General features: G+C 40.5%; 1 protein-coding gene across 1 annotated transcript; it reads left to right on the top strand.

Annotated features, from left to right (window-relative positions):
* Nucleotides 1-258: 258 nt before the first annotated feature.
* Nucleotides 259-23,969, top strand: LOC118424860. Its single transcript, XM_035833667.1, has 10 exons — nt 259-564; nt 16,732-16,939; nt 17,393-17,694; nt 18,128-18,268; nt 18,907-19,113; nt 19,238-19,341; nt 19,433-20,632; nt 21,224-21,343; nt 21,673-21,841; nt 22,555-23,969. The coding sequence occupies exons 1-10, from the start codon at nt 361-363 to the stop codon at nt 22,951-22,953; spliced, it is 3,054 nt and encodes a 1,017-aa protein (XP_035689560.1). The 5' UTR covers nt 259-360; the 3' UTR covers nt 22,954-23,969.
* The last annotated feature ends 521 nt before the right edge of the window (nt 23,970-24,490 follow it).

The following is a 24,490-nucleotide window of genomic DNA, read 5'->3' as shown; positions in this document are numbered from 1 at the left end:
ATGGGAGCACTCAATTATAGTTAACAGCATATCTACCGTGACTTTACTTAAATAAACATTGGTGCACCACAACAGCAGACATTTTCAGACGAACTAATGAACACCTAATATAATTCTGATGATCAATTTTTGATGATGAATATAATTCTTCGAACCCACACAGGGGTAAAACGATCAATCCCTACTTCATGGGCGTGTACGTTAACTATCAAAACGATCAAATGGTACAGCCTTTATCAGTTGTTGGTTCAATCCCCGTGTTGGGACACGGGCCAGCAGGACTACTGTGACTGTGTGACAGTAGATCTCCCACACATAGACAGTAGATCTTGCACACGAGACAGTCCTACATGTCGCAACATGGCGTTATCAAAACCTCTGATGACACCAAAGCCTCTGACAGAACAAGATATAGACGATCTAGAAGAAATCATGGACGCCATAGCCATGCTCGAGCGATATGGAGTTTCCAAAGATAAACTAACTGACGTAAATGGGGCAAAACTAAGACTCAGAAGGAAACTGCTCGAGGATACTGGAAGGAAACTCAGAAAACCTGGTGATGTGAGTATCAGAATTGGAATTTTAAGAAATTGCTCAACATAATATGTAAGGACTACATCTATATGGAAACTTAGTGCAAGAGGCCATGGGAGGTTCATTATCATAGATTTATTCACCGTTGATCGCACGAGGCTCGCTTATATGTGATGGGGACAGTTTTTGGGCAAAAGATACGCAAAACCATCTTCAGATCTTAAAATCAGCCGACCTTCCTGCGATCGCGAAGTACGTCCGAAGATCGTATATAATGTGAGGGGGGTATAAAGAACATGTTTCGCTGCACCACGACCGTCGTAAGACGTCGTATTGCCGGCGATCCCTAAAAATCGCAAGATGATCGTGAGAACACCGGACGTCTTACTTACGAAAATGTCATTTAGAGCTCGTAAACTAGTCTTCCGATCGAATCGCGCCTAACGAGAAGCGGAATGAGCCGGAATGCCGTCAGAATGACTATTCTTTGTATATTCCTGGGTATTCGTGGTGCATTCTGGAAATTCTCACTGCGCACGGGCACACTTAAAACAACAATATTAACAGGAATGTTGTGATACACCTATCCAAAAACTACCACAAAGCCACAAAGTGAACAGACCCGTCAGATTCACCATAATACAATAATTCTGACAAAGCGGAAATCGGGCGAACCTCGGGCAAACCTCGGGCGAAGGCCGGCAAAGGCCGTTCGAGCCTTCAGACATGAAGAATATATGATCTCACACATCCAAACCTATAGCAAAACAATGAATAGGAAGTGCTGTCTTTGTGTCCAATTGCCTTACATTATAAAAGGTAGACAGCATTTTTAGAAAAGTTCATACTGTGGTCTTTATTATATTACGGACCAAACTGTCTACTAGATATGAAAGCCCCAAACAAAGGCATGTGTTCAACACGGGTGTCAAATTGATTAAATGACAGTTAAAATTCTGCCGCAGCCCTCCCAAGCTCCAATCGACACAAGCACAGCGTTCGCCCAAAGCACGCCAAACTTGTTAAAAGTCGGGTGGAATATCGTCCGGTTATTGCATGAAGCCCAAACGAGCCTTGCGCGAGGTCAAAGAGTTCGGGCAAACTCTGACCAAAAAAAGATAGTCAAAAACCATCGGGTTGCCGCCCGAGTATAGGTCAAGTCTTGGCCATTGCTCGGACAAGCTACGGTCGAGCTATCTGGCAACGCATTGACGAGCTCTCCGAGCTCAAGACTCGCCGCCGAGGCCTCGCTGAAATTAAGCGCGGCTTCAAGTGCCCCGCAAACGCCGGCCGAGCTGCTAAAAATCGCTCGAGGCCCGCATAATCGCCAAAAATGCACATTTGGAGCTCGCCAACAACTTTGCCGAGCTAAATTCTTGATTTGTAAAGGGGGCTTAAGGACAGCGGAGCAATTCGAACTGCAAAGAAAATCTGTACATGGTGTGCCGGTTGGACTGAACTCGGTCGACGATTCCAAGAGTCTGTATTAATTCATAATCTGCATAAGTACTATGTTTAATACTTGCTTTAGTAATTAGGATGATAAGTTTATTTCTTCTTTCTTTCGCCATACATTGTACCGTGTGCGATCGTTGCGCAGTAAAGTTCTTCTTCTTCTATTACAATTGAACACAATGGCTGTTTTCTTATACCATGTCCGTAGCCAGGGGGGATTTGGGGGTTCGGACGAACCCCCCAACCCCCACCACACCACAAACACGCGCGCACGCACGGAGGTCCGTTTTTAATGTCAATTGTTTTTAAAGGGTGGACTGATTTGTATCAACAGTGGAGCTGTAATCCTAGAAAACGCTCACATTGTCTTTGAATGAAAAGGAACCCTGTGGTTTTCAAGTAGTTCTTCCCGAGTCTACGAGGGGCGTTCAAGAAGTAATCCACCTGACCCACTTCCAGTTGTCTGATCTAGATGAAATTTTGCATATGTAATGATTCATATCTCTATGGGTTATGTTGCAAAAAACAGCTCTGAACTAATTTTGGTTTTTGATTTAAAGGTGTTTGAACTGAGTCAGGTGTAAAATGGACCAGGTGTGAAATGGAGCCAGTTGAGTGTCGCGCAGTGATCCGGTTTTTGTATTTGAAAGGACGCATACCAAATGAGACTTTTGATGAAATAAAAGAAACTTATGGTGATGATTCCCCATCATATGACCTTGTAAAACGCTGGCATTGTGAATTCAAACATGGCCGGAAGTCTGTGGAAACAGCTCCCAGACCTGGTCGTCCCTCTTCTGCCATTGATGAGGCATCTCTGCAGGACCAACCTGGGGCGTCCTACAAAAACGGTGTCCAGAGCTGCATCAAACGATGGGAGAAATGCATAACTCTGGGTGATTCCTATGAAGAGAAAGACTAATAACTGCACCAAGTTTCATTAATCTCCTCCTTTGGGAAATGGGTCAGGTGGATTACTTCTTGAACGCCCCTCGTACACTATACTGATTAAATCCCGAGGACGGAGCGCGGCGCGCGCCCAAAAGAGACTTTTTTTTAAATTTTCATCTAGCGTTATAAATCATAGTATATAACTCAATGACGCCATAGGCACACATTCGATGTTTTTTTATTGTTTTGTGTAGTAACCATACATTGTCATTATATATACACTCAACGAATCATAACAGCTGACAGAATACAGAAGAAGTTAACCAGACTCAGACAGATGAATTAGTTCACCATGTAAAATTTAGATGACTTTGTAGATCATGGCTGGAAGCCCAAATACCCAGTGTCAACTTTGGACTTCGTTTAGTGTTGGTCAAAGTAAGAGGTGTTTGCCGGCAACTTCTTTGAACCTGATGGGAAAAGTCAACACTGCACCCGAGCCTTGATAAGGGATATCAGTTTATCACATTAGGGGGGGCCAAAACTGCAAAAACCAATATTTGATCATATGAGGCAGCACTTCGAAGGTTCAAAGTTGGCAATACTAGTACTTAGCTAATAGATGGGCGGAACGAGTTTCCATGTAAATGGAAAAATCCCTCCCGAGGACTTTCTTGGCAGCCCAAGGGCGGAGCAAACAAAATCTGAAATCCTTGTGTTTGAAAAATCAATAAAAAGTTGTTTTTTTTTTAACCTGAAGGGTGCAAGGCTGTACTACTAGTATCAAATATGTGTACACGAGCAGGCCAACGATCCTATTTCCTGCCCAAAATACATGCATTTTATTTACACAACCGAACACAACAGTAAGGCACGAAATTACAGGTTTCGGTCGTGGGTTATTTTGCGGCCTATTCTAGTCCATTTTTCCCTATTAGTGACCACAGTGTGTCATTTTCCTTCATCTAGGGATAGTCAAATTTATCATGATATTGGTTGGTTAGCTTAGTACACTCCTGACCACTCTATTTACTATCTCCAGAAATACACTCTAGTGATTGGCAGAAGAAAGGTGATTTTGTAGTACATTTGTAGAACTGAATTTAGATTAAACGGGTCACCGGACTGTGGTACGTTGGTGTTACGTTGGTGATTGTTTCCTGTGGCACCTCTGTGCTTTTTGCCTTGCCGCGCCAGCGGCATGGCCTTGTGGCCACTATTTTCTTGGTTGGTTCAATGGTTCAAGCAATGTTAACCCAGCCCTTCCAAAGGCCCTTCCAAAGGCCCTTCCCAGTTCTCTTTCTCGAGGACAAACTTACGGCTTAGGCGACCAACAGTACATCCCCGTCAATCTTTATACCTCCCTTTTACGCATTTGATAACAGTTGTGGTCGGTACTGAAAGCCTCTTAACATCTGGTTACATCGAATGAATGAAGCGTTCGTATGGTGATATTTCAAATCCATTGAAGTAAATATATAATCAAGTGAATTATCTCGCATAATAATTTGCATTACCTATTCATAAAGATGAAATAAATGCCTAATTAGACCAATGCATTGCATGTGAATATATAAGTAGGCAATGACGTCATCGAAACGTCTCAAGAACGTTTGACTAGGTATTTCAACGCTACCACGAAAACCCTCTGCCGTACGGCAATCCGTAAATTTACTACCATCTTCCCACACCCGCGGTACAAAAACTATCCGGTTCTAGAGGCAAATTTACCCATCAAAATAAAGGATATAAGTTTCTCTTTCTTGTGATGTGTTTCTTTTGCTTGAAAATTGTTTAAAACGCCAGAAATTTGCCGGTGAAAATGGCGCGCCGTAAGCGGGGAGGCCGGGGCTTCGGATCGTGGTTCCACACTTCCGGCTGTTTTGATGTCATCGGCAAGTTTCTAGCATTCACGAAGGCGAAGCGCCGAGCTGTTTTCCCCGACGATCGCCCCGATTTGGCCGGGCGGCGGCGCCGCGCGATCCAAACGCGCCAAATTTTGGGCCGCGTGCCCCTCAGAAACGGAGGATATGTGACTGAAGCGGCACAAATAGAACCTTTTTTGACGCTATGGATGAAGAATTTCAAGGTAAAATACTTGATACATGTATACAATTTGTAGTGTTTGGGGGAGGGGGGCATGTTGAAGAAAATGTGCCTTTGAACAATTTTTTCTCAAGTCAATCCCAGCAATATAATTTCTATGCAGTGTTTCTTTATCCATGTTTTAGTCATGAAACTTACATGTATGTAAAATGTTTCTTAGTAATTTTTCTTATTAGTTTATTGCTTTCTTTAGCATATTTTACATATGGATCATTGATTGGCCTGTTGTGTACTACTAGTATTTCTTTTCACTTGTTGAACTTGAGGCACCATGGTAACTTGAGGTACCTATGCCCAATTTTTAAGAAAATCTCAATTGTATTTTCAATGTCATCGTTACTGTTGGTGTGAATCATCCCTTGCCTCGTTCCAAGACTAAAATACCATTTTGTATTTTTTTCACTTGTTGAACTTGAGGCACCGTGCCCCCTGATATGGGTCAGCCGGGTAACCTATGCCCAAATTTTTCAAAACACTAATGGCATTTTTGTTAACGTGAAAAATTTGTGCAACCAGATTGTGTATTCTTTGTCAGATTGTGCCAAGGGTTTTTCTGGTGTAGCAAAAATCATAAATATGTACTTACCTACAATATTATACTCTTGTCTCTACTATCAGCCAGGTTCCTACCGACCGGGCGAGGTTGTCGCAGTTGGTACTGAGGTTCAGTCGCAGAAGATGGCTCAGAAACAGTGACACTTACCTCCTTCCATCTTGTTGCAGGTATTTATCTACTTAATCAATGATAATAAGTTAATCTATTCCTTACCCCAACTTGCCTTTCTTTCTTTATTGAATTCTTCATTTCATTATTGGATCATTCTGAATCTTTCGTCACAAGAAAGAAAGAAGTCATAAGTCATAAGAAAGATGATGATGTAGATGAACATCAGACGTGGTACTGGAGTAGGTCGTCATCCCCTCAGATGGAAGAACATTATCACCATGATGGTAGACATGTTAATCATGAAACTCAAATAATTTTGTTTTTCAGGTGGAGTGTAGATTGCGCCAAGTACCAGATGTATAGCTGATATAAGACTGGAGAGCGGAGCGGAGATATTGAATGGTAGAGGTCAAACATAATGTTGACAAGTTGTGCAGCCAGTGCTATTAGCATTAAGTTTGTTAAAGAATACTGTTGCTACCAGTAACCACAGAAAATGATAAGTAAGCCTGTTGTTTTTGTAAAAAGTAGTTTACATTGCATTATACTATTTATAGTATTGATTAAATAAGGAGAAGTTCATGTAATACCTGCAAGTACATCAAAGAAATCTGTGTCGATTGTATGTATCCTGAAGACTGAGCCTTTGACCTTGAAAAATGTTGAACTTGTCCTAATAAATTTAGTGTTTACACAATGTCTACCTATTGATATTTTATCTCTTATTAGTACAAACATCTGTCTTCTATATTTTATTACAAATGTATCTAAGTGTAAAGTTGTAGTGTTGATACAGTGTAACATCATGGCTCAACATGAAAATAATGCGACATATTCACACACTTACCTTTCACCTTGACCAAGTTGACCTTGTTATAAGGCAATTAATATTGCTGATATTCTATAGATGTGACATTGTTGGTAATATAAGATACCATAATGTTGTGTACATTGCAAAAGTATATGAAGTATGATATTTAATCTTCTACAATGCGACTCAACTGGTGCAAAAAACACCATTGACTGTAACCCAAAATGTGAACTTTTAAACCCAAATTTACTTATTTCTTAAAGAATAAGGTAAGATGACAATTATTGTGTGAAAGGACACCAGTGGGTGCTGCATACATCGACCCTGTGTAAAAGCATAATAAAATGCCATGAATGTTCAGAACTCTGTGGAGTGATTCTATGTAGTACATATTACGGGGAAATAAGATAAAACAAGCTTTGCAGCCTTTACTTACCTTTTCATCACCCCTCAAAAAAGGTATTTTTTTTTTTTTTTTCATCGTTTATCGCGCAGCCGGCCATATCTGAGGGTAGGTTTTGGCAACTTTGTGGAGCCATATCTCAGCAACCCTTCAAGCTATTCGCTTCATCTAAAAAGCATTTTACTCCTCTTGGTTAGCTCTTTCTGAAACAGTAAAAATAGTCATTGTATTGTGTTTTTGCCAAGGCACAGCATTTTGCCTTGCCGGGCTTGAAGTGCTGACCTACTTTTTCCTGACGATATCCCTAACACGCGGCAAGTCACAACTTTTTTTAAAAGATTTCTTGTTTGGCCAATTTTCCCTTGCTGTCACCGTAACGTGCGACAAATTTGCGTTTCAAGCCAGATGAGCAGGTTATTGGAAATTGCACAATTGTCAATTAATTAAGAACTAGAAAGGTCGACATTTGCTTGAGAGCAGCATATTTCAGCCATACGCCTTCCAATGCAACACTGAACAAATCACCCCTGCGGGAAAATGGAACATTTTAACAGCTACTGTAACTTCTCTCAAAAAATGAACTAATATCATTATAATATTGTGAATTGATTTCAAGTCAAAAACGGAGCTTGCCCAATTATGAATGTACCCCGGGTCCATATAAAAGAATATACTTTCCACAGGAGCTCCTATGCATAACCAATTAGGTATTGGAATCGCCAGCTCCTATTTAATAGGAGCTGGCGATTCCAATACCTAATTTTTTTCGAAAGTGAAAAAAAATCACCACACCTTCCATTCAGAAAATTTTCATCACGAAATAACGTATACATTAAGCCATTCAACAATTTCCAGTACGGTTACTAGGTCTAAATACCGTTATAAGCTCCTTTTGATGTGGGTACATTTATTATTGCAGGGAAAGTTTTTTTTTTAAATTTAAGTAGGGCATAAGTTTTACTAATTATCAAGCAGGTGCAGGGACTGTGCAGTAGTAGTGTTTGCTTTCATTCAAGCTGACAACTTAAATCTTCTTCTTGTTTTGTATGAGCTATTACCGTAATGGAGACGTCTCGAACTTTTAAAAGAATTTTACCCCCATGTTGGTTCAATTTTTTTCCTGAAAAACCCCAGGACCAACAACTTAACTTGATGTGTTGTGTGATATTTCACTTTCCTTCTTTGTTGAGTAAATGATTCTGTATACCACTGTTAAACTGTTTACTTTGCATGCAATCAGCCATCGGGCCTAATCTTGTCTTAGTGTAACAATTTCGTGCGCGTAGCGTGCCACAGTGACCCGGAAGATAGGAGGGTCGACCTTGTTCGAAGGTTTCTTTTCGGAGGCCAGTGGTCATACCCTGGCACTGAGAGCATTTTATTGGGTTGAAACTCTGGCAGTTTAAAGTTACTTACAATTTGAATATCTAAATTGTACGTCAAACAACACAAGAAACACCTACATTTGCTCGGGAGAAAATACAGCACTTTTTTTCAGTCCAGTGAGGGAAATGTGGCCGCTATAGACAGGTGGCCACTAACGTTATAGAGAAAATGCTGATCTATGGACTAAGAGCAAGTTACACATGATTTCAGTACCCACTGATCTTTAATCATACAAGTATTGCACAGGTAAGCCAATTGTTTAGATTTACAGTTCAATTAATTCTGAAGAGAAATGTTGATGACAAAACAATAATTCTCGCCACTGTCAAACTTACGTAACGGGAGGTGCCCCAACATGGTACGCTTTTTCTTGTGCTCAAACTCATGGCGCTCCATCGCTAGTTGCCTGAGAGTGGTCAAATTTTGATGACTGAATTTTTTACACATAGATTTGAACAACAAACTTGAATAAGAAATGCATTCATGTGGTTCATGAACCTTTCGCGATGCGTGTTACGAGCGGCAAACACTGTGAGACAATTTCGTGTATGTAACCTTCCAATTTTGTGCTACGCTGGACAGTGTGCCTAACTCGGTACGCTTTTTTACATTTTGCTCTCTTCAGAAGTAAGTGGTAAATTTAAGTACACAGAAAAGAATTAATAGTATGATATTTTAGCTTTCTTTTGATAGTAAAATCGTGACTGTATGTACTTCTTGTCTCACATGAGGAAGGCTGTACCTAGAACAATCCAGCTGATGTTTTTACGGGCAATGGGCTGAATGCACTGATTGTGAATGCCCGACTAAAAAAAAACATTACGAAAAAACGACACCGCCAACATCAACAAAACTCTGATTATATGAAAATATCATCTACATCTCTCTATAAAGTCTTATTTTCATAGACAGCACGAATCATTTGTTACAGTCAAATAAATCTTTGGAGCGTTCTCTAGTCTGCCACCTTAACGGCCACACTCCCTTGGGAGTACAATGGTGGCAATGTTTATGTCGCTTCCTTTTGGTTGCTTTTCTACTCAAGAAACATTTGAAGACCCATATTCATAGTGTTTTAGGGAGCTTTATTTATGTGTATCATGGCAGTTGTGTGACTGCTTGGAAGAGTTCGTATAGTTAGCGACCCGAGCCGTCAATACGCAAAGGCCGGTGTGACAGGGATTTCGCCCCCCCGGGGATCTCGCCCCCCCGGGGGGCGAGATCCCTAGGGTTTTCGCCCCCCTTTAGGGTTTTCGCCCCCCCCCCCCCCCCAAGAGCAGCTGGTTACTACATATTACAGGTGCGCTACCTGGTACTACACTGCACCTGGGGAGTAACGTATATGGTGTGTTACCTGGTACCTATATGGCACCTTATTACCGTACCGTAAGATGTCATACCTCGAAAGTCCATACTATATTGTTCGGTGCAAACATGACATTGAAATGAAAAAGACAAATTTTGCAGTTGAGGTGGTATAAAAACAGTGCTACTGCGAACGTATAAATCAACACCGTCTATGGTACGGAATACGTCAGCTATATGTTTTCAATTTGTCACAATGTTTTCTTTCTTGTGCTGGAAACATTTCCAAAGCACTAACAAAAACACACGTGAATAATAGTTTCTCATTATAAACACTATCTACGCGCAAGTTGATATAGCTGTTGATAAATGCTACACAAACACTGGTAAAGTACCAGTCTTAAGAAACACGGGTAAATGCATCAGTTCCTAAATACTAGAAAAAACAGTCATGTTGGAGGTGAAGATATCCCTTGGCCAGGTGCATATACCAAAATGTGCGTTATTCTAATTAATACCTAATATTTGCATAATTAACAAAGACATTACATAGTTCTTTTGTGGTCACTTCATGGTAGAGACTTCATATTGGAGATATATAGGTTGCTTGAGGACAGGTGAATACAATGAAATACATCTTCTGTCAAGACTCAGGTATATGCAATAATGGGAATACAAGGGACCCAACCCTCCTTGTCTGAAACAAGTTCAACTATCTTATTACCATGTAATTACGTTAATATTGATACTATGAATTGAGTTATGTATCAAACTCGTGTACTTATATCATTCTGAAACTGCATTTTGTGATTTATACCAATCAACTTCTAAAATGTCATGTAAACCCGTTTTTTGGGGGGGGGGCGAAATCGCTAAAGGGGGGCGAGGTAGGGGGGCGAGATCACTAGCCGGGGAGGGCGAGATCGCTAGTGATTTCGCCCCGGGGGGGCGAGATCGCTAGTGATTTCGCCCCCGGGGGGGCGAGATCACGGGGGGGCGAGATCGCTGTCACACCGGTGACCGCAGTGATTCAGCACTGTCAACATTACTGTTAGAATTCTGTTTAAAAAACATGAAGTAAATAAGTTAAAGTATACTTGGAATGCAAATTAAAGCTGTGTGCATGGACTTGGTTTATTTACCTTTGTAATCAGCACAGTCGGTGACAACAAACACGGTGTACTTATGGATAATTAGATCAGCAAAAAATCCGTGCCATCTTACGACGGGAACCATCTTAGGGCGGCCCCCGTTATCAAACCTAAACGCACAAACGCCAATTTTCCCGCTATTTCTAGCCAAGTGGCATTTTATCGATTGTCTCAACTAACCCTGCCAAAGTCAAATGTACAGAAAATTATTGATATTGCCACGCGGAATGTTGGTAAATTCACGGACAAAGACTTGTATTCTAACGTTCAACACACGCGTACCTTCCGCTACCGCCAAATGACCCTGTCATGAACTCCAAATCCTCGCAAACTACGATTTTAAACCGGGCGAAGGTGACATTAATCATTTCAAACTTTCAAAAAAATTTACTTGGATCATTTTACCAAGTATCTAATGCCTATCTATACCAAATTTCAGGTAATTCAATTGTAATACCAGGGTACAGGGCACCAAAATATACCGTTTTGGTCTAAAAATTTCCCCAAAAACTCAATAAAATCATTTCAAAGGCAGATATGAAAAAAAAACGATGACAAAAAACGCCTTGGGGCCCACTCTACTCTTGTGCCAAATTTCAAGTTATTCGGTCCAAGAACGACGGAGATGACGTGCTTTGTAGATTAGGAGAAGAAGAAAGAAGAAGAAATAAACATTACGAATACAATATATATTTCACCATAACTGTGCTATGGCTGAAATATAAAAAGAGATCTGCATGCGCAGTATTGAAAGATATTATCATATAGCCAGGCGACGTCGACCAATTAGAAGGCTCCATTTCCCCATAACCCAAGTCATTAATTAAGGGTTACTGACCCGCCCCGAGGTGTATATGGTGTTATTACGCCTGGTCCTTTGCTATAACCACCGAATAAAACCGCCGAGTGAGCGAAGCACCGGTGTCGATTTGCATCGACACTGGTGCCAGTGTCGCTTCATTCTGACCAATCAGAAGAGCGATGCACACCGGCTTGGCTGGAATCTTTGTGTTACGGCGTCATAACCAACGTGGAACGGGGCCTTCTGATTGGTCCGCGGCGCCTGGCTATATGCTAACATCATATCAGTCAAACATAAGAACCATTAGCCCAACGTTTTAATCTGTTCCTGTTTGTAGTGTTCTTTCCCCACGAATGGTGCACATTGTGGCATTGCATAAAGGCGGTGCAAAAGATGACCCCAATAACTATAGGGGAATCGCAGTGACGAGTTGTTAAACTATTCACTTCTATTTTGATTACGCGCCTTACAGAGTTCTTAGACGAATACAAACTAATCTCACCCAACCAGGCCGGTTTTAGGAAAAACATTGGTACAAGGCACAGCCCATTTGTCATTGATATTACCTTCATAAAATGAAATGGAGGTTATATATTTTCACTAGCGGTTGCCTGTCTGTCTGTTGGTCAACAAGGTAACTCAAGAATGGCTGGATGCATTGGTTTCATACTTAATGTGTTGCTAGGGTGTGGCATAAAATGGAAACGATTAGATTTTGGACCACCTAGCGGCTTCCCTTGATACTGCAGCGGAACTTCCTGGTCCAATATCTCGTGTTCTGAACAAGCTATGATCACAATTTATGGGAGTTAGATAGCTTTTGTGCTCGGAAAGAAGTGACATAAGTTTGGACCCCCTAGCGGCTAGTTTTTGAATAGCAACTACCATTTTTTGTAGGAAAATTCCGAGGTGGATAGCTAAAGAAAGGATTTTTTTCAATATGTACGTAACTTATACAGAGATGTACAAAATGAAGTACAAATTATGCAAAATAGGATCATTTGCATAATTAATTAGAATAATCCATTATGGCAGTTTTGTCAATGTACCTCTTGCTTCGCTCACTCGGTGGTTTTATTCGGTGGTTATAGCAAAGGACCAGGCGTTATGACACCATATATACCGAGGAACAGGCGGGTCATTAGCGCTATTATCATATAGCCTACCCACACTGACCCATTTAAGAGTAGAGTAGAGTAGAGTAGAGTAGAGTAGAGTAGAGAAGAGAAGAGTTTCCGGTCGGGTAGGAGCGACAAATTCCTTTATAAAACATAATCTTTTATTCAGTGCATAAATTTGAACAGTGAATTTGAACAACATAAAACTTGTACGTGAAATGTATTTCTGTTCCAAGGCTTGAAATAAGAACAAAGTCGATTAATTATGTTACAAACTGTTGCACACTCCGTATTTCTCCACTCGCCCATTCTGCAGTTTGTTGAGTTCGTTCGTATCAGGCGCTAAATCTCTGCCGGCTTTCCTGTGGCATTCTGGGATCCCTGTGCTTCGCAGCTCTTGAGAATCTCGTTCACTACGAACTCAGACACGTCTTCTCCGAAGAAAGGTAGCATTTTGGTCCTCCAGCGCCATGACCGCTACCAAGGAGCTTTAAAAGCTCCTTGTCGCTACTCAATGGCGGACCGTGGTGTTATTGTCGTCTGAACTTGAATGGGCGGGGGTGCAAATAATTTTCCATTTGCAGTTTAAATTGAACATGACTTGAAATAGATTTTAATGTCTTGAATATTATAGGTAATTCAATGTTGTTTTAAGACGGCAAATGTTTTCTTTGAACAAAGAAACACACACTACCGATGTTAATAGAGGGAGCCATCCCCCCTGCCATGCCAGTACTTATCTTGGAAGATGGACGCTTCCTGGATATCTCATTTTGATTGGCCAGCGTCCTGTTTGTCCTTCTGATTGGTTCAAACTTTCAAAAGTCATTAATGCACACGTGCAATAATCAAAAATTTAATGCACGGCTGTTACGGCGTCATGACTAGCATGAAATGGGGCCTTCTGATTGGCCCACGTCCCCTGGCTATATGATAATACAGTACAAAACATATTAAAGACACCACTAGACAAAATAACAACACAACATAGGACAAAAAAGATTAAACGGGTACGGGAACGCCTAATTCTGAAAAGAAACGGACGGATAAACTTATGTTACCAATAGTAAATGATAAGGATAGTCAAAAAGCAATTTTAAAATCGTTTTGTTTCGGATAAATATGATTGAGTTATGGAGAGAATTTGGGAATTTATATCAGATGTCAGTAAAGCCGATCCTTTAAGTAGCAGATAAACAAAAGAACTATCAGATAACGAATTTAAATCTAACATAGGAATATTCAGGTTTTCAAGTCTGTTTAAGAGGAGTGTACGTTGTTGAACATAATTAGGACAGTGAAGCAGATAATGAGGAATGCTTTCGCATCGGCATCCACAGCTGCAAGCAGGACTCGCAACTGAGTTACGAATGAACAGACTGTGGTTTAAGCTGCAGGTGCCGATGCGAAGACGTGTGAGCAAAGCGCAGGTGTATCTCGGTCCTGAATTAAAATATGGTACAGCAACAGGGCGAACAGATTTGACCAAATACCTTTTAAAACGAGTAGCGCTCAACAAACGAACACTAGAATCAAGAGAGTTCCATAACTGAGTTGAGTGCGGTAAAAAAGACTATCAAATTGTTAGTATGGGTGCGGGTGTCAAAGGATCAATCTATTCTTTTTTCACGTAATCTTTGGTATACAGAACATCCAAGTTATCTTTAATATTTTAGTAGAGTATATGTGCCCTTTTGGCTGTTGGATGGCCTAACCAAGGTGCGGAGGCGGCAAGGAGAATGCCACGCTGCCTGTCGCACGGATAGAGCGTAACAGCGTGTTGCGCTTGGTGGATGCAATATCATGGTGTAGTGTATGTAAGGCTGCCACAGGAAAACCAAGGTTCCCTATCATTCCAGACAACCTCAATACTGTGAGATACAGGGACAACATTCTCCATTCAGTCGCAATGTTATACCTCGATCGTCAGAGTGTGTATGGGACCAAATGCAATTGTGCAAGTGTTAGACTACAATGCCGTCCACACAGAGCAAGGACCATTGCAGACTTTGTACGTGGACGGGCGGTGTAATCTTGCCGAATGTCATTCGGCCCCAAAATGAAGGGGTAAGACATTGCGACTGAATGGAGAATGGTGTCCCTGTATCTCACAGTATTGAGGTTGTCTGGAATGATAGGGAACCTTGGTTTTCATGTGGCAGCCTTACATACACTACACCATGACACTGCCTTCACCAAGCGCTATACGCTCTATCCGTGCGACAGGCAGCGTGACATTCTCCTTGCCGCCTCCGCACCTTGATTCGGTCATCGAACAGCCCAAAGGGACACATATACTCTACTCAAATGTTAAAGATAAACTTGGATGTTCTGTAGACCAAAGATTACGTGAAAAAAGGAAAGATTGAACCCTTGACACCCGCATCCATACCAACAGTATGATACACTGTTGAACACAATAAGGGGAATTTGGGCACTTTTTTTCGCGCCCCATTGACGTACGATGGGCGTGCAATAAGTAATGCCCCTGGCCCATTTCCCATAGCAGGAGATTAATGAAACTTGGCACAGATATTAGTCATTCTCTTCATAGGAATCACCCAGAGTTATGCATTTCTCCCATCGTTTGATGCAGCTCTGTACACCGTTTTTGTAGGACACCCCAGGTTGGTCCTCCAACAGATGCCTCATCAATGGCAGAAGAGGGACGACCAGGTCTGGGAGCTGTTTCCACAGACTTCCGGCCACGTTTGAATTCAGGATGCCAGCGTTTTACAAGGTCATATGATGGGGCATCATCACCATAAGTTTCATTCATTTCATCAAAAGTCTTCTTTGGTGTGCGTCCTTTCAAATACAAAAACCGGATCACTGCGCGACACTCAACTGGTTCCGTTTCACACCTGGTCCATTTCGCACCTGACTCAGTTCAAACACCAGTAAATCAGAAACCACAATTAGTTCAGAGCTGTTTTTTGCAACATAACCCATATAGATATGAATCATTACACATACAAAATTTCATTTAGATCAGACGACTGGAAGTGGATCAGGGGCATTACTTATTGCACGTCCCTCGTAAGCAGGCCTGGTGCTCGTTCCACGAATGACCATAAAGAGTTTGATACCTTGTCAAAGAAAATCACACTTTCTATTGATATATAACACATTGCAATTGATGCAGAAACAACAGAAATATGATCAGCCAAAGTTGATATTCCAAACTTTTTGTGCCGAGTTTAGATCCAAATTAGACAGACTTCTACTTGACGTCGACATTTCTGTCCGACTTGTGAAGAATTAACACAAATAGATTCTACTAAGTACCCACTCTCTGGTACTCCGATAACTCACTCTGTGACCCTGAGCCACTCTGTAGCCTGATAAGGACCAGAATTACCTATATTTATATCCAGGCGTTTCTGCATAATGTAAGTATAGATACTGGTAAAACTGTGTACGCTAGGGAGAAGTACTTGGAACCTTTTTTTTTCATTTTGAGCTGCGCTCTGCAATTAGTAAAGTCAAAATTAGCGCTCATCCTCTTGAAGTAGAAAGGGATACAAGAGATTACCAGTGTGCGAAAGTTCGAATTTGTAAATACTGTGCATCTAAAGCAGCGGGGGACGAAACACATATTTCCAAGTGTTCATTTAATCAAACCGTAAGAATCAGTTTGTTTAGACAGGTCACAGTGACATACCATAGCTTCCCCATATTCACAGACGAACAGAAAGCCACTTTCCTCTTAAAATCACAGAATCGTCACGTGCACGCCAATGCGCCGGAAACCAGCGACAACGAACTCCAATACGCCGCCTGAAATGGAGAATTTCTAACAATTAAAACCGTAGTCCAGTGAGATACCCCCTTACGTTGTGTATGTCAAAAACTATGGATTCAGTCACATTTTGATAGAAATTAAGATAATAGACCCTCATACCAAATGAAATCAAAAACTTTTTAACAGGTTTGAAAAACGATGAAGATATTTCATGTAATCTAACTGATCAAAGATAATCGGGCTGTATGATACTCTAATCAGGACAGATAAATGATACATATTATAACAAAAGAATACCAATATCATAGTACCTCCGGATTGGTTTTTATTGTTTGATTACTTGCTTCCCACTAGGCTGCAAATATAATGAAGGACGTTTTACGACGTTACAAAGAAAGTCGACAAGAACTCCTTTGTCTGTGTGATTCTACAAAAAAACTGATCAGTACACTAGAACGTCACATACGCAAACACCTGGACACCAAATACGGAAATGTTGATGACATCTTGGAAAGGTGTTGGGACCATCTCTCCAAAGACGACTGCCCAATACTTGTTGCAGGTATGCTTGTTAGAATTATAATCTATCATTTGTTATGGAACTGGGAAAAACAGGATGCTACTTGGCAATCAGTCCATTCATTATTGTACACATCTGGGGCGTTTGCTTTTGACGTGGCCTCCCCAAAAAAACGTACGGAAAAAACACGTACTTTTAAGCTAAGGGCATAACCCGCCGTGCGTGCAATTGCGTGTTGTCTATGTGTCTGTGTGTGTGTGTGTGTCTCTAGCTGTGTGTCTGCGTGCAACGGCGTGTCTGCGTGGTCCCAAATCCGTTAGATTCCGTACGATTTCGTACGGAGGCGGTACTTACCGCACTTACAGACCCTAAAAGACCCTAAAAAGATTGTCCACGTTTTTGCACGTAGACAGCACGCACGGTGGTTAACTATGCAATGTAATCTGCCAAATGCAATGTAATCTGATCTTAGCAAAAATGACTTTTGTAATTTAGGAGAAACATCATCTGGGAAAAGTACCCTCATAAACGTCCTGCTTGGAGAAGAAATCCTTCCAACAGCGCACCTCAGTGCCACATCAGTGATCTGTGAGATCAAGTACGGCAAGGACAAGAAAGCAGTCATCCATCTAAATGACCCCACCACTGGAGAGACGACCTTAAACTTACTTCTGAATGGGCCGGCAAAAGAAAATCTTGAGAAACTTTCCCAATACGTCCACCAAAAAGGAGAATCAAGAGAGACAGCAGCAAAATGTACCAAAGTGGAAATATATTGGCCATTGCCATTGCTTGAGGTAAAGAATGAATGAATTAACTTTATTGCACAACATTTGTACATGGTACAATTGTAAGGCAACAGTAACAAGTCAATCAATACAATGATATATCGATACTCGTCTAAGTTCTATAACTGCATACAAATATAGTATAGAAATGTGAACATAAATGGCGTATTGACATAGTGTAATATGCAAGTTTAACAAGTTGGTCTGTTACTGTACAATAGATGAGTAAGATCGTAGTCTCTGTTTACGCATGACAACAACGTTAACTTTTACAGTGCTTTGTGAACGTAACCACATAGCTTTCTACTAAATCAATGCAATGTTACGCATTTAATGTTTGATCTAAGGTATACAAATCTTGCATTTAGAAACTGTAATTACATTTCAGTACTATTGTACATATACTTTAAAGCTCAAAAACAATTTTCCATTTTCTCCAAAGGGTGGCATCTTCATTGTGGACAGTCCCGGTGTGGGAGAGAGCGATGAGATGGACGAACATGTCAGCAAGTACCTGTCTAAAGCCCACGCCTTCATATATGTCATCAACAGTGCTAATGCTGGTGGAGTTAATAAAGATAGGGTCGGTAGACAAATTTGAAAGAAACTATAGTCACGCTGCACAATTCGTTTCTTTCAGCATCAAAAGTCATATTTTTCCCATATCTGAAAAAAAATACAGGGCCACAACCCCCAATGAAAAGATTTTTTTTTAATTTACTACTTTTTTAAACCATTTATTACACTGCCTCTCAACCCGATCGATACTACAAATGTGTGAAATGCTTTGTGTAAAGTTGTAAAATTTTACAGTTGTGATAAAATTTGTTATTCATCAAAACTACTGGTCAAAATCAATTTAGGTATTTACAAGAAAATATGGTTTTAGTTGAAAAGATTAAAATGAATTGCAGCACAACAACATTCATTTGTGTCACCAAACATCTTACAAAGACATTATCAACTGATCAATTACCATTTCAACTACCCCATTACTTTGTTACTGTGGAATGCGGTTGTTTGATATTTCTTCCGGGGGGGGGGGTCACTTGCTCCGTTTGTTTTAAAAGAACGAGGCCATCAAATTCGTGTGGCCGTACCAATTTTAAGGGAGGCAATGACAGAAGAATATTTCCTCTGTAGTATCCTCTTCATTACCATATGGGGTTTACAATTTCTTAATGATGAACATAACATATGCACTTGTCTACCCTTGTCTAGATCCTCAAGCTTTTGAAACTGTGGAAGGAAAGCGGCCGAAATGACCTACACCTCTTTGACCCCAAAGCTGCGATCTTTGTGTGCAACAAGTGGGATCAGGTGCCAGACCATGAGAAAGCAGAAGTCAAGCGAGACATCTTGACCAAACTGAAGCAGGACATGTCACCGCTGGATGATTCCCAACTGTTTTGTCTCTCAGCACGTGATGTATGAAAGATTATTCATTGTTGGTTGAATGATTATGGGCGAAAGGAATGCATGATACAAAGTTTACTTACTTCGTAACTTGTAAATACAGCCTTTGATTTTAATTGCATTATTTCTTTCTAAGGCACAAAGAGCTGGATACGTGACTGACGATCTTGACAACCTACTGGATGGAATTGATTCCCTTTTACAGCAGGGTCTCAGGCATAAGCTCTTCCTTCAGTACAGGTGTGTCTTACCCTATTGTCCTTTCACTTTCCTGTCAAGATCTATATATGATAGTTAATGAGAATTTGTTCATGTTTGTTTTTCATCTTAGATCGATTTGGACACTTGTCAATGAATCAACCAAAGACATCCAAATAAAACTGAAAAATGCCATGAGAAGCCAGGAGGAACGGCACAAAACAGCTGATCAGGTGTGGAAACGGCTGGAGGATTACAAAAAGATCACAGATAATGTTATCGAGGAACTTACCAGTAAACTTCTAAGGGCGACAACCGATGCAGTACAGCTCTTGAAGACACATCTTCAAAGTGACAAGACGAGGGCCATCATTGTAAAAGGTGTACTGAAAGAAGTTCCAAGTCTTAGATCCATTAAGACACATGATTCTCTCCTGGATCAGGCAGCAAGGCTTGTGCGACTTCACATAGAGGGTGCTATCCGAAGATGGTTCTCTTATCAACGAGATCAACAGTACTTTTGTAAGATTGAAGCTGATCTTATCACGGATTTCAAAGATCGCCTCAATCTTATTGAAAAGATACATGATCAAGAGATAGACCAAGCCCTGAATGCCGATCTGCCTTTCACACATGCTGCCTTATCCCAAAACACAAGAAGTGGCGATGAAGATTTTAACGTTTGGGAAAAGATGATCTTGGGTTTCAGTGCACCGCTATGGGTACCAGTTGGCCTTGTTATTGGTGTTCTTGTTGGCCTTCCCATTTGGGGAGTGATGACAGTGCATGATAACATGACAAAAGGAGCAGCAAAAAGAGCCAGTGACACGGAATTCATGAAAGCTTACAATGAAGACAAAGTGGGGTACATCACAGTCATCACCAATGAGACGGTTGACAACTTCTGTCAGAAAGACAAGTTGAAAGACTACATAAATGATGTCTTACAAAAGCCCAGAGAATGCTTAACAAAACTAGAGCATGCCATTCCCAAGATAGAAAAGGCTGACAGGCAAATGATTGAGGCTCTTAGAAACGAGGATAGAAAGGAAAACGACCTACGAGGAATTTATGAGCCACAATTTGAACAGTGCAAGGCACTTCAATGCAAGCTTGCGTTCTTCAATCTGAGACGTCTAGGGCAGATAGAGTACAACCTGGACGATCTCTTGGCATCGATGCCAAGGAAGATCGGGTCAGGAGGGTTTGGGCAGGTTTACAAGGTCCAGATCAAGAGCCAGGGAAGTCTGAAGGAAGCAGCACTGAAGATAGAAAAGGAAGCCATCACTGAAAAGAATGTGATCAAATTCCATGATGAAGAAGAGTGCCTCAGGTATGTAGGCTAGTTTGCTACTAAAGTAAAGTAGTACACACTTCCCCAAACCTTGTAATATTGGCAAATGTTATGCGTGTGTTATAGCTAACTGGAAAAACAGTTGAGAATATTGAGTCACTTACTCATAATGGTCGTATGCAAATGTCACCTATGTGTAAATCAGCGACATTTGCACACAATTATTTTAAGTTAGTGACTTGATACATGAGAGCTCATTTCCCTCTCCCAGGCCAGTTCCAAATGAAGAAATTAACAGCATAAATAAAGTAACTGTTTCAAGTAAAAACTGTGAAATCATTCAGTCTATTTTCCCAACCAATTTCATCCAATCTGGATTGCTCCTGGTAGAATGAAAGGTTGTCCTGTTAGAATTCAAATCTCCCCAATGGGAAATTGGAATTCTAATCTCTACTAGGAGAATTCCAAATTACCCAGACATATATTCCAAAATCATCTGTTATCTTAGCATTCATTGGTTCTCTGAATTGCCATCTTTCTTTGGTTGTGTTCCATTAGTCGGAGCAAATTACTTCTCAAACAAAGTCTCCATCATGCCGGATCACAGATGGCCTTTTATGTTTTTATCAGATATCTGGAAGATCCACACATTGTTGACTACTATGGACTGGCCAAAGCACCTCATTTGGAGTCCTGTGGCTTGCGTCTTGGTGTCCTCATGGAGTTCTGTCCATACACGCTACATGATTGGTAGGTGCTCTGTATGTTTGCCACTCATTTTTCTATGAACTATTTTGCCCTGAAATTCCATATACATAGTATTTCCTTCATGGCAAGTATGCTACAATCAAACCTGGGTGTTCGAACAACTGGTTCAGCTTACCACCGCCAGTCATAAGCCACAGTCCTTATTTACATAGTACTAAATACCCATTTGTCTGGAGCAACCACCACCTTTAAACAACCATTCTTCCTCAGGACATTGAGTGGTCGTTGAGACCAAAGTTTGCTGTGATTGGTGAACATGATTTGAATACATTCCAAAACAAACACTTATGTGACTTGTTCTCCACATCCAGGCTGAATAGTCACAAAGAGCAAACCCCTGCATGGTGGCCTGATGACGAGGCTAAGATGAAGGAGGGCTTCAACACGGTTAAAGACCTGGCCTCGCAGCTGTGTCTGGGACTGAAGGCTATACACGAGAAGGGGTACATGCACAGGGACCTCAAACTGGAGAATGTCTTGGTAGGAACTTAGCTTGCTCTTTGCTAAAGCAGCCTATTGTTTTACTTTGTACAAGCATTTAAATCATTTTGTACAAAACTTAGGTGAACACACCAACTGCCAACATAGCTTATGTAATATTCTACGCATACACTTTACGCTACAGCTTAAGAAACCTGTTGCTCAGATTATTTTTTGTATGGCCACTATTTGAGAGGTACTTATTTGATGGAAAATGACAGTAGTTCTCAACAATAAGCACCAGCTGGTGGTTTGCATGTACATTGTAAGTGGTAAATTAAAGGGTTTAAGGGTTATCAAGATGATACCTAGTTTAAGATTACTAGGACACACTGTACACACAATGACCCTCTGGAAGAAAGAAATGTTGTGAAATACTTCTATGGTGATATATGTAACATTGAGACACTTCAATCAAAGCAGAGAAGGAAATCCATCACTAGTTTCATCAGGTTGGTACATTCCTTGTTCACACTGCAGAAGCAACACCTCAGCTCTAGTGTAAAGTTGCAAAAGTCAGTATTCAAAAGTTTTCTATAAATTCGTGCATACTCATTTCACAACTTACCTGTCAAAAAAAAAGATTAGTTAATGCAATTAACAAATCCCCACCACCACCAGCAGCTCCTCCTCACCCCCACACCCCTGGCCAAGCTGCAAAGCATGGCTGGTTCAACATGCTTAGTGACACTGATGATTTGTCATTTATGCAGGTTACAGAGGAGGGTGTGGTGAAGATTGCAGACATGGGCCTTGCAAAGAGGTTGGATGAGGTGACAGGTACAATGGTAGGAACACCACTGTATGCAGCACCAGAGGTGTTCAATGGACGGGAGCACTATGATATCAGCGCAGACATCTACAGCCTGGGGTTCTGTCTGCTGGAGATGTGGTATGGTTCCTCTGTGACAGAGGATAAAGAGTACATTTGCAAAGTGTTTAATCCCAGCACATTGCAGGGGTCTATTAATCCTCCCATTAAACTGCCAATTCCAAACACTCTGCCCCCCTGCAGTGGGTGGGTTGACCTGATGAAAGATTGTTGGAAGGATCCAAAGTTTCGACCTTCAGCAAGTCACTGCGTGCAGCTGATGTCCAGAATGAAACTGTGAAATGTATACAAAAACTTAAGAGCCAACATGTATCATCAATAAATGTTTCATTTTCCATCCAAAATATACATTTATCATACCTCTTTTGATACCCTTGGGCACCCTCTAATACAACATGTATATGTATATAAATAAGATACTCAAAAATCATTAGCACTTTTCGTATATACTTCAATATTTTGTTAAATCTTCAGTGCATCTTACTTAATTAAAAGAGAGGAGAAAATGTGCTTGAGTGCACAACAAAGTTGGATGGCTGGAAATAAGTGAATGTGGATTTAATAAAAACAAAACTCAAAACAAAGATCTGACAATTGGAAAAACAGTATTCATATGGTAGCTCAATATTACATTCTTTAAGCAAAGCTTGACCTGGTGTTGCAACAATGACTTTGATCCTTGCTGCACACAGCAGTAGAGGCCACTTGCAGACTAGGTAGCGCAGTATACTGTCATAGTTTGAGACTATTCAACCAGGTATTTCGATCCTTGAAATATCAATGCTTTGTGTAATTTATCAGTTATTAGTATATTCAATAAATAGATCTACTTACCTACAACTTGGAACAACTTGTATTCTGCATTTTGAGTAATTCCTAAAGCCTAGGGGAAGAAATGTTGTGTTTTCTGAAATACAGCAGGGATTTTCTTTTTTTCCTTAATTCTTAGAGTATGGCCAAAGTGATCCCAAAAATACATTTCAGCAATGTAAAGCTGAGATGCATCAGGCACGGGTATTTTCAACGTCATGTAGTAGATAAACAGAGATATATTATACAAGCTAAAGTATATTTGATAAACTGAACAACGAAGAAGTACAATGTTCAATAGTAATACGCGGTTAACAGAGTTTGAAATAAATTAAGTCTATTTTGTTGAATTTCATTACTAAGACACTAGAATTGGATTCAAAATTTGATGTCGCCTGCCAGAAGCTGACCCCCAAGAAAAGGCTAGGGTCCACAGGTTTTTGATAGGGGTCAGCCAGGTAATTGGAAACACTTCTTTCTTTCTTAGGTCTATGTACTTACTGATGTCAGGTGTTGTTGATGTTGTTGTTCTAACCTGTGGTTGTTGTTTCCTTAAATTGGAAATGTCTTTGCAGTCCTATATTGCTAGAAGTCTTACAGAGTAATGTACATTTGATATTCAAAATGAAGTATAGAGATGTATGTGTAGCACATGAAATGGTGATTCATGCTTGATGAAATTACCGTAGTAAAGTCAAAGGATAGGATTAGATGTTTGTCAATATAAACCATAAAATACATGTACATATTTTTGGACTGGAGTACTAGTAATTGACTACTACTAGTAATTTGTCATAAATAGGTCCAATTTATTCTTGTGATATCCACTACTTTCCTTAACAGTAAGCAAAGACAAAAGTTGTAATCTAAATCTGTTTTCATGCTTGAATTAGCAATTTTTAAGTTGTTTAAAAAGGTTGATTAAATAACTTTTGAACTGAAGTGACAGCTACAAAATATGTGTTACACATTGAAAGAAAATGACGAAAAAGTAGTGATACATGTAT

Source organism: Branchiostoma floridae, chromosome 10 (genome assembly GCF_000003815.2).
Source record: "Branchiostoma floridae strain S238N-H82 chromosome 10, Bfl_VNyyK, whole genome shotgun sequence".
In the NCBI taxonomy this organism is placed as follows: domain Eukaryota; kingdom Metazoa; phylum Chordata; class Leptocardii; order Amphioxiformes; family Branchiostomatidae; genus Branchiostoma; species Branchiostoma floridae.
Note: the sequence above shows the minus strand (reverse complement) of the source record. Positions and strands in the feature narration are given on the sequence as shown.